General features: G+C 46.4%; 1 protein-coding gene across 1 annotated transcript; it reads left to right on the forward strand.

Moving 5' to 3' along the window:
* Positions 1-597: 597 nt before the first annotated feature.
* On the forward strand, positions 598-2,138 carry GSTUM_00011897001 (uncharacterized protein; the record flags this gene model as incomplete). The annotated part of the gene is made up of 3 exons (XM_002842217.1): positions 598-754; positions 816-972; positions 1,049-2,138. 3 exons carry the CDS (start codon positions 598-600, stop codon positions 2,136-2,138), a joined length of 1,404 nt encoding a protein of 467 aa, XP_002842263.1.
* Positions 2,139-11,755: the final 9,617 nt, after the last annotated feature.

Below are 11,755 nucleotides of genomic sequence, written 5' to 3' on the forward strand. Positions count from 1 at the left end.
AGTACTTATTGTCCCTTGCGGTCGCTTGCGAAGATTGTCTCCATACCCGAGTGCAGTATACATTACCGGTAAATATATTAACATTAGAAGGAGCACGGCATACGAACTGACGATAGGAAGCTTCAGTATGATAAAGGATCAAGCCATATTATCACAGAATTGAACCACACCTAATCGGGTTGAAACCCGTGTGGAAGGGGCGGAATAGGAGAGTGCCAAGAAAGAAACCTTGTGCGGGAAATCCCACACGCCAAAAACTCTTAGCACTTCCCTTCATGATATATGTGAGGCAAGGGTTTCTCTTCCCCTCTTCTCTCTCTCCTGCTCCTTTCTCTCTTCACCTCGTTCCTTTCCCTCCACCGTTGGCGGGTTGGTTTCGTTTCTGGATTGTGCAATAGCATTATACCCCTTCCACTCCTTTTACAACCTCCTCTTTTTGTTGTCGCTCCTTTAACCCATCTCACTCTTTACTTCCACCCTTGCACAAGAATTCGTTCCTTTGGGTGCTCGTGGATAATTTTCTGGCGATAGCCTATATAGCTTTTTTCTTTTTTCTTTTTTTCCTCTTTTTTTTCTCCCGCGGTCATCTCATCCAAAATGTTGAATTCGCTGGTGCTCTTGTCCCTATTCGCCCTGGAGGCGAGCGCTTTCTGGCGTTTACCATGTCGCCAGAGTTTGACTGTCGAGCGGATTGATCCACTTACTCATTTTGGACTTGTCGGAGAACATGTGCACACCATTCATGGTGGGAACAGTAAGTAAAACAGGTTCCACGGATCTGCTCGGCTAGAGAGTTATTAACTTTTCTGGAAAAGAGTTTAGTGAGTCGTCGCTAGAAGCAGATTTACTGAAGAGTACTTGTTCTTCTTGTCAGGTTAAGCAGGATAGATCAGCATATTGGACTCCTGTCTTGTATTTTCAGGATGAGGCTGGCAACTTCAATGTTGTTAACCAGACGGGTGGCATGCTCGTGTAAGTTCTGCTACATTGTGCACTACTACTTGTTCAAAAAATCGTGCTAATATAATGGATCAAAAAATAAAAATAGGTATTATCTTCCCCGCGGTGAAAACGTTAAAGCCTTCCCCGATGGCTTCCGCATGATTGCCGGTGATCCGAAGCTCCGAAACTTTCCCTATAAGGATGTTGAAAAGTCTCTTTGGACCCCCGAAGACATGACAGAGGCTGCCCTTCGTCAGAAAGCTATTGGGTTTAATTGTCTCAACTATCACTTACCCGCCGAGGCAGCACTGGGAATGAAGACCATCCCCGAGAACCTCTCGTGCAAGGACGGTCTCCGAGCAGAGGTATTCTTCCCATCTTGCTGGAATGGAAAAGACCTCGACTCTCCAGGCCACCGTGACCACATGCGCTACCCATCTCTCATGGACGACGGAAATTGCCCAAAGGGATTCGAGACTAGGGTGGTATCGTTGTTCTTTGAGACTATCTGGGATGTAGACAGGTTTGGCGGGCAGAAGGGACGTTTCATATTCTCCACTGGGGATCCGACAGGGTGTGGGTATCATGGGGATTTCATGAACGCTTGGGATAAGGAGGTTCTCCAGGAGGCGATCAATGTGTGCACTTCCCCATCAGGTGTGATCGACGAGTGCAAGGTTTTCGATTTGTACACCGAGAATGAGATGCATCAATGCACCATCAAAAGGACTGTTAAGGAGGACGTAGTTGGTCCGTTGAAGAAATTGCCCGGATGTAATCCTGTGGTTGAGGGCCCCGAGTCAGCGAAGCAGGATGCGTGCCCGGGTGAAGGACTCGACAATCATGATCAGGACCCATTTCCCTCCAAACCCAAGGAAACCAAGGGGACCGGACCTCCAGAACTCACCAAAACCTCCTCTTCTTCCACTTCCGCGAAAACCCCCAAACCGTCCGTCTCTCCCGCCCCACTGGGCGGAGCTAAAAAGCATAATGTCGGAGTTGCGGCCATTCCGGACCCCACAAATACTTCGGACCCATACCTCGTCATTGTCACTGTCACTGAGACGGTCACCCCACTTGAAACGACAACCACAATCCCCGCGCCCCATGGCCAGTACACCGCTCCTCCAGAGCGAAAGAAGAAGCGTGGTCTTCACAACCACCACAGACTCAATGGGGGACATCACAAGCACTAAATTTTCACATATTGCATACCCCTTCAATCGGGTTTGGAGACTATGCAAGCATTTTTATTTTTTTCCTTCTCTTATTTATGGGTGCGAGGGGCGGAAGGGGACAAGTGGGGTCAATATGATGTTTGATAAATAACCAGACCCAATGAACACCGTTTTCTCCGTGAGATGTACAATTAGTTCTTATTTTTAAACTTTAGCATGTTTTGTATAATTGCCGTGATTCTTTCTGATCGGGTAGGTGGTAGTGAAAGCAGGATGTTTCAATCAAACTGTGTGGTATCCCGGTCGTGGAAGCCGCTAGTTACTTGAATTCGTGATTTTGTGACCTCCGTAAAACGGACCGCTATTGCATACTCCCAGAGTTCTGAAGCTAGCAAATTTTTAGCCATATGCGATGGTAGCCCGTTTCACAACGTCACGTTTCGAGCACCACATCAAGAAATCAACATGGAGTATCACTCGATATGTATAAGTCGACAGTTGCAACAAGCCTCTACTAGACTCGGTGAGACCGATGGACCCAAAACTAACGTGTAATTATTGGCCGTCAACAGAGCCCCACCCGTATGCACATGCTTGATAGAAATTATCTTTTGAGAAACACAAACTCGCCCCCTTGAACACTTATGGTAGGTTTTCCCTAACCCCCACCCTCAATATCTCGATCAGATCCTTCATTACGAATAGATGAGACCTGCAATCCAAGTGCAACATAGAGCTATTACATCCACCTGATCTAGCCCCCCTTATCTAAAGCACGATATCGGCTCCGATCCGAGGTCGTACGCTCTTGAGAGGTTTAGAGAGAAAGAGCCACCGCTCAAAGTCCAAGTGGTCACCAGTAAATAGTCCCTTTCGCGAAGCCAGGCCTACACCCACATGCTATTTACAAAGCTAGAATTTATCCGGTGAATAAATACAACGTAGGGGGTAGCGCAAGTACAATCTCCCTCAACACCGGCATAAAGATCGTACCTGAAATGATGGTCATTTCACAATTCTTATATATGCATCGTTCCTTATCAGATTAAACGAACCCCCCCCCCCACTGCAATAATAAAATAAATAAGTATATCAACAGAATATCACTCGGAAGGACTCATCACGCTCTAGCAAGCTCTGATCACGACGCCTAGTACTGTGCATGTAGTCCGGTCAGCAAAAGCCCGGTATCCGTTTTGGTCCCGGCGGGCGGGGAGGTCAGGGACAGAGTTGCTCACCCCGGATTTTAACTGGGACACCGGAGACACGGGGTTGTCTTAACTGGTAATTGCTCGTGGTGCTGCGGATGATATATACAGCTGCTACTTAGGTACCATGGTGTCATAGGCTATAGTTGGCGGTTGGGGCCACAGGTGTGCGTTGTCTCAGGTCGATTCTCCAATAGTGCCTTGGGGTTGGGGACGTTGTTTACCGCACCCCCCCATCTCCCCACCCCCGAACCTGATTGCGAAAGTTGGAGTTATCTCGTTTCATAGGTGAGGAGGATAAATCGAAATGGTGGTCAGTTATTAATTTGAGTTTCGATGCGCTTCGGGGTACGCGTGGGTCCGAAGATGCTCTATTGGACGGCGTTGAAGTGCTTCGCTGCACCAGATCTTTCCAACATAAAGTTTATGACGTTTGGGAACTTGTTAGGAAGTCGTAATTCAGCCCCGAGTAGATCCAGTGCTCTCGGGGCTGGATTTTGGTTCTTGTCGAGTGCGTTTCCATGACGGAATTATCTGGACTACTGAGACCATTGGAATTCCTATTATCAAGCTCCCAGCTCCCGGACAACCTTGGGAACTTCACTGCCTTTCTTGAAAGCACGGAGCCGCTATCTTGTATGAGATCGGCAGAAAGTCTGATCTGCGTAGACGGTCAATCTGTGTGTTCCAGCCATGGCACGCAAGATCTAGGCGGACTCGAAGTGGATATTTCTCCCCGGTATTCGGACACATTGACCTCCTCTATGTTATCTTAGAGGTTAATGTTTGATTTTCCAAGCGTAGTAATGGCATCTTGGCTCCATTCGGGGCAATGCTGTTGTGGAAATGAGGGTTCAAGGGGGGTACAGCGTATTTCTGGGCCTCGACACAGAGACCGTTTATCAGTACTCACTTTCCCGAGTTGAAGTGTTAGTGCTGTATGCTAAAGATGCCGTTAAAGACATGAGTGATCTGCACTCCTCCGCGGTGTGGTTGCCGACAATCCGGTCGAGTGTGAGGTTGGGGTGGAGGGGTCCCTGTATTTTGTTGGATCATGAAGGGATGAGGGGGGGCTCAAGGGTATTAGAGCAAAGCATGTATATTAGGTAGTTACTAGCTTGGAATCTACTCGAATAATACTTACTATAGGTACCTTATGAGCTGGTTTTACCTTTGTATTTATAACTGGCCCAGCGCCAAAGGTAGAACTGCTGGAGGTAGTCCCATCTGCATAGGGTCCGTGGGGGGGGGCGGGGGGTGATTCCCCAGTCTGAGGAATATATGCGGCCTCGTCTCGCCATCCTTGAAAAAAGAGAGTTGACTAAAGCCTTGCTTAGCCGGTAAGTGATCATTCGAAAGTATGATTCATTCTTCCATGTGCGGTGATTGTGCTATCGATCCCAATAATGGCCTGATACCTCAGACTTGATCCCCAGACAGTGTATAAACCACTGGGAATATGTTTCAATCAATCTGCAGTCCAATTCCACTCGATCAGCTCCGGGTGCCAAGTAAATTCAAACCGCTGACCCCTTGACCAAGGGCTCTTGAGAAGATATGCCATTAAACGATCGTTCTGGATAATAATGCTTGTCGGAGTCTGGGATAGTGGGATGACTGGTCTGGTGCAGTGCCGAGGATCAACTGTAGTAAGAGAGCTTAAAACGGCGCTATGAGTCCCCAGCGGTGACTGGCTTGTGGGGGAAAGGGAAGGAAAAAAAACATTTGAATGGATATCTTGTGCTTATCGCTTGAATGGTTTTTCTCGCTATTTGTTCGCCCGTGCTATTTCACCTGGCTGGGAATGCTCGGGCAAGCTCAGCAATGTATCCACCACGCTTTTCATTTCTTTCCCCCAACTTGCGAATGGAGTTTACTCACTAGTGTCGTAAAGATTCGCTGGACCCACAATCTCCTGATTACCCTAGATCTCCGCGATCAGTGACAAAAAGCTCCAGGAAGGAGTAACCTAGTGCTATCCAGAGAGTATGTAGCAGTGATGGACACGAGCATGCTCGACCAGATTAGGAGGGTATGCTGGGTCATGGCCGAGTCCAGCGGATTATGCTCGGGCTTTCTCCACTAGAGTCGGTTTCGTATGTTAGAATGTGATTGCAGACTTGATCAGCCTCGGTCAATCCGGTTCCCAACTACCAACACTTTAGCTACATAAGACCACCCTTTGCTAAACAAAAATGCTGTAAGTCCAAGTCATTGGCCCTATTCCGTTCGCTTAGAGTGTCGGAGGCCGGCTTATCCGACCGTTTCTGCCACCTGTAAGGATGACGAAAGTGAGGTACTTTTTATAACCTGAGCTCCCCAGGGAAGTATGTCAAAGAACCAACAATACGGAGTCTTGTTGAAAATATGCTATTAAGTGTGTGCTGGGTTGAGGGTTTTTATAATAACGTTATTGACGAGATATGCATATATGGATAGAGTGATCGTTCATGATTACGAATGCACGATCATGCTCGATCATGATCGAGCAGACACTGATGCAATCAAGCATGTCCGATCGTGTCCATCACTAGTACATAAATCGGGCGATAGGATCCGACCTTCCTGGATTTCATTAGCTGGGATTTGTAATTTTGTTAACCTACTCCGCGGAGCCGGGGTGCTTTTCCTATAGTACGGTCGTAAGTAGACTCAACAAGTGTGCAGTTCAGTTATCTGAGAATTATCAAAACGCTTTTTTGCGCTATTATAGATGGGATGCTATGGTTAAAACCAATAACTTTATTGTCCATTGAACTTCCGTATTCATTGACTCCCATACTAGTATTCTCAATTCCTACATTCATTAAGTTCATTTTTTTTTACTTGTATATTTGCTCATCAATTATGATACTTGTATTGTTTTTTGCTTTTTTCTCTTTTCCCCCACATTTATACCTTTACTTCTTTTATTTTGGTATTTGGAATAACTAATATTGCCTCTTTTACTTTTTATTTATTTTTACTAGTATTGCCTTAACGATGATATTATTATGTATGAAATTATTCTAATTCCATTCAGCAATATATCCTACAGGCGGGCGGGGCCGACAAAGCAAGTTGGTACGTGCATTTTAATCACAATGGTAACAGGTTTCATAATCAGAGGATATTTGCCTTCCCGAGGATTTAGTAAGGTTTCCCTTAATGAATGAGCTAAAATTCAGTATATGACATGAGTTTGCATATTTAAAACTCTTATCATTCCTGACCACTCGGCGCAACCATTTGGTATAACTGTTGTCGGGAATGGGTTTTGGCTAGTGCCACTATCCTGATTGATGGAAATGGTGGTTGGCATCGTGGATTGTGGGCTGGGTCTGGAATTTCTCTTAGCTTGTAGTTTTCATTCTTGGACAAGGAATAAGTGTTCCATTCTTGGGCCAAGAAGGAGTGGCTTGTTAATGAAGGTTGGTGTGGACTAATAGCTGCGCTGAATTTGGATGTTTGTATTTATATACATTTGTATCATTATAATTGTTGTGGACGAGAGATTAGTGGATGAAAATGATATTCTATTTAAGATTGACTTCCGTTAGCAATAAGCACGGGTTTAAGATGACCAGCAACCTGATCGCATTTCACTCGCTGCAGCTGTATTCCCCCATGCCACAACAGCCACATATGTCCATCGCCACAAGAGCAGCTGGATAAAGATTCTACCCTACCAGGAATACTATGGACTTCCATCGACACCAATAATCGATTCACCCACTAACCGAACCCGAGTCATAATAATATTATTATAATTAAAAGGTTAGCTTATAGGCCTCGCTTGCCGAATCCCAGGACACGGCGAATGTCGTACCTGGACCCACTACGGACAACTCTGCGACACTCCATGCGAGATGCGCTTTTTCTTTCCGAGTATGACTCACAGCAGAGTTCCCGCAGATTTAAGCACATCCGACCCGCCCACTTCCCCGGAATCCGATCAAAGTTAATAGGGGACTAGTTGCTGGTTTTTTTTTTTCTCTCCGGTAACAAACGACCATCAGCCTGTGTCGCAGACGATCAGCTGGGTGAGAGGCGGAATCCGCATATTAGTTTTACGTGCTCGCGAAGACTACAGCAAAAGCACCACTGCGATAGCTATAATGCGATGTGCTTTGTGGCTGGGAGGAGAGCAGGAATATACATCCCTTCGGGGAATGCGAGTAAGGAGTTTCGTTGGGGGGGAGGGGTATACACCTGTACGAGGGCAACGGTAATTGGTCGAGCAAGTTACACATCGCAGTAATTATGGGGTGCGCCACGAGCAGAATTTAGTAAGAAATCCCCCACCGTATGTCGCCAATATAAGGCGTCTATCGCTTAAAGCACTGGTCGAAATGGAGCTGGTTTCGTTACTCCTTTCCAACCTGTGGCGGAGCTAGGTTTTCTTCACAGATATGGCAATAGTATGTCATCTTAAATCACTCGCTTACCTCTTCCCTGTCTCCGTGTCCCGCAATGTACTGTACAGTAGGCTTCAGGCATTGGTATGATAGACCGTTCTCGTATCGGGCGTGTTTGGTAGTGGTTCACCGGGCTTATACTGAGGCAATACCTGTATCCTTCCTTCCCCTCTAACTTTCTTCCTCCCCTCCCACGCCGCATCCCGACTTTGTGTACTGTACAGTACGAGTACAGTACATTTTACGCGAGCGCATTGATCGAAAAATTAACCTTTCACATCAGTTTCTAGGTGAGATTGAATCCCTGGACAATCTCCCAACAGAGTAATCCTTCCTTCACTCGGTGTGAATAACGGTGGGGTTTGTGGTCGGATGGCATAAGATATCAAACTTTAAAGGTAAAGAGTTTATGAACTGGTGGTATATATTTTTGGCACATAAAGTTAGGCCACAACGCCCAGTAAAATATTGTTCTATCTCTAAGGAGTATTAGGGATTTTACTTTCTGGGCACCCTCTGCTTCGTTTCCTGTTTACCATCGCCCCTTTTTATCTCCATCATAGCAATAGACGATGGGTGGGTTTACCATGCATTGAGCCTTGTGCTTATTGACGCGAACCATTCTATATATGATCTATTTCCCGGGTATCTAGGAATATGGGTGGGTTGGGTGTACAGTACAGTACCGTACAGTACCGAGCCTCACCCAGAATGCGCTTACTGATTGAACCCGGAATACCCAGAAGAAGTTCCCAATCTCTTGTTTGAGCCTCCCTGGGGACTTTGCTTTGACTAAAATGCAACTCGATAGAATTGGTGACCCCCGCAACTTTCCATAGAAGCCAAATTCCCCAACAGAAAAGAAAAAAGAAAAAAACAAGGTATCGGTACTCACTTGTATCGGTACGGTACCGTTTTCTGCAGAGAAATGGTCCCGTGAAGTGTAATACAAGTGCTACGAGTACTAGCCGACAGCTTTATTTCAGAGGCGGTTGCGGCACACGAAACGTCAAGTCGGGCAAAATCAAATGATGAGGACGGCAAGATAGGCAAATCAACTGCCAAACAGATAAGCTCGAGTGCTTGTCTTACCCAATTACCCAGCAGTGCCGCGAAAGCCTTACACCCGCGCGTCGACCAAAGACAAATATCATACGAGTATCGTATCACACTTGTACTGTACTGTACCGTCTCCAAGAAGCCGCGGCTTATACTCGTAGTACCACATAGGGGAGAGGGGAAATGTATCAGACTAGGAAATGCCGCAGCATCGCGAGATAAAAACTGTGCTTATCCTATCTTCGGCTATCGATTACAGCTAATCTTGACCTGGGTACATGCCGCGGGGAATGTTGTGGCTGAAAAAAAAAAAACTAAAAGTCGAGAGCTTGTTGTTCTAGAATGAAACGCATTAGTGAGCTCCCGAAAAACAGTAGAGTCTGGGGGACGGGAGAGTTGGTCAGCTTACTGGAGTTGAATGCTGCAATACGGTATCGCGTCACCGCAAGGACTGGAATGATTGAAGCACACGCTAGGAAGTCCAGAATTTCCCTCTCTGGAATAGGGGAGGAATCACCCCGAGGTCTCCCTCCTCCACTGAGACAAATAAAGAGGAGGGGAAAACGGACCTTACTGGGAGAGGCAACACCAACGTCCCGGTGTGAGGCTCAATTACTCCGGCTCTTACGATATCTGGTTAAACTGCGTTCTTGCACAATTTCTGGTTCAACAAGATAATGTGGGGCCAGCAACCCCCTTGCGGGTTACCGGTATTCGGAATGGATTAGTTGGGTATGATACCTATCTAACTTAAGGTTTAGTAAGAAAAAAATAAGATGGATAAATATATTAGGGAACTCGGCGAATCCCAAAAGAATGGACTCAGATATCCCTCTGATTATTCTATTTAATATATACAGTACATTACTCGGGAGAGTCCTGCCATAGTTCCGAGACCAATAGCTGGCCCGATCCCAAACCCCACCCACTGCTCCGCCTACGGAAAGCTCTGCTGGTCAATTCGTAAAAATACCCGGACATCAAGATGCAAGAATTGGTGTTTTGTGCGTGCTTGTACTCGTGCTCGTACAGTACCTACTAGTAACAAGTACAGTACAGTAACCGAACACAAGGACAAAAAACTTGCATGGCAGATCATCTATGCATATCTGAAGCTCAATACTAAATTCAGACGCAAAGGTCCAGGTACTTCTTGCTGGGTGCGAGTAAACCCAAATTCGAGGCTCTCTCTTTCCGGATACTTTTGCGATTCGGCTAGTAACTTTATCCTCTTGCTGTCGAGTTGAAGCTGGGCGCCAGAAACAGTAATTGATCAGTGGGCCAATCGGGTAACAGGATTCTCAATATCACTGGCCTCCGGCTGGTTCCTCGATCTAAGATCGCCATAGTGTCTATCTACAACTCAGCCGCAAGAGACTTTTCTTGGCCATGGTACAAGTACTGTATCGTACAGTACAGTATCATACTCGAGCAGGGTGGATATTAGCCATGCCCAATCATGCCACTTTCACTTCCAGCACACCAGATCTCCACCCGGGACAACAAACAATTGGCCCCACACCATAATCATTTGAGTAAATATGGTAGGTACAAGATATGAAAAAACCTTTTTTGTTTTTCTTTATCTAAACGTACAATACTGAGGTATTACAGAAAGGGGCGGGGAAAGTTGGGCCGCTCGCGCCGACCGATCAGCGCGAGTCTGCTAAAAGGATCGCAACACAAAGCCATCAAACGGAACAGTTGTGCCAAGTCATCATTCATAATTCTAAAACAGTGGACCTCATCGAGGTCACAATTATGGGGACGGATTAAAACTAAAGGAGAGGGATTCAGGGCTTTCGGGATGACCGTTTTAAGGGGCTCGTAAATGGGTAGACTGAATTACCCATTTGGATCGTGCATGAAATATGCCAGCCCAAGATGCGTACGATACTCCTTCACTCCCGATCTCTTGTGCCCACCGAGGCGTGAATTTTTCCAACCGTGCAACGTGTAAATTTAATACGAGTGAAGGAAGTAGTGGGACGTGACCGGTTACACACCAAAATTGGGAGTTTTCACACATCGATATCAACCTGGAGTCTGGCGTTGGATTGAAAACAATTGCATACAACTGGTCTCCTTGTATTAAAACTATAGATGCCATTCCTGCCCTCCAAGCTATTTTGGGCAAGGCTGCGTCTGAAAAAAGTCATCTTGCTACCGCGCCAAAAAATGCCTGTTAGGCATGCTGCTGTAATGTAATTTGGAACCCAGCAGTTAGTTATACGAGTAGATGGGGACTAATTTGACCAGAACCTTCCAAAGTCTATGCAGGGTATTCCCCAAGATAATTACAAGCTATCTACACAGTGCCCTCAATTTTAAATATTTCTAGACGGTTGATGATTATTCCAAATACCCCAGTTTTTTTTCGGGGGGGGGATGTCATCGCCTTACTCTCTTTCTAGGCTCATGCGCTGTCTCCTTACTGCCCCACATGATCTTGCTAGCCTCTTTTTCCCCACCCTTTTCTGCATTGTACTAGTACAATATGCGAGTACAACTGCGATGCAAGTACTTAGGTGCAAGTGTAGGGCAGGATTACTGCTCACTTGTGTCCCCCGGGGAATGCCTTGGCTTGTATACCGAATTTCACGTATTTTAGGTGGAAAGCTAGAGGAATACCGGTACTGTAAATCCTCTTGAAATCCACCATCTCCGGTGGCTCCCAATCGCCGTGACTAAGCCCCGTAGGGTATAGCCTGCGAGGTTAAGAGCGAGCCTCGCACCATCCAACGACATTTGACAGATCCCCACAATACCGCATTTAGTCAGCGCTAGTCCTTCCCAGGCAAACCGGAGATGGGTGGATTTCAAAGAGATTCTACGGTCACTTTGTTTGAAGGGGGTATTTCTGAGGCCCCCCGATAGCGATCCCGCCGGTACAGTAAACATTTCTAGCACAGAAGATCTGCGGCGAATTTACTCGAATGGGTGGGCGCTGTTACCCCCCCTTTGGCGGAGG

The sequence above is a fragment of the Tuber melanosporum genome (genome assembly GCF_000151645.1).
Source record: "Tuber melanosporum whole genome shotgun sequence assembly, scaffold_92, strain Mel28".
Taxonomy (NCBI): Eukaryota; Fungi; Ascomycota; class Pezizomycetes; order Pezizales; family Tuberaceae; genus Tuber; species Tuber melanosporum.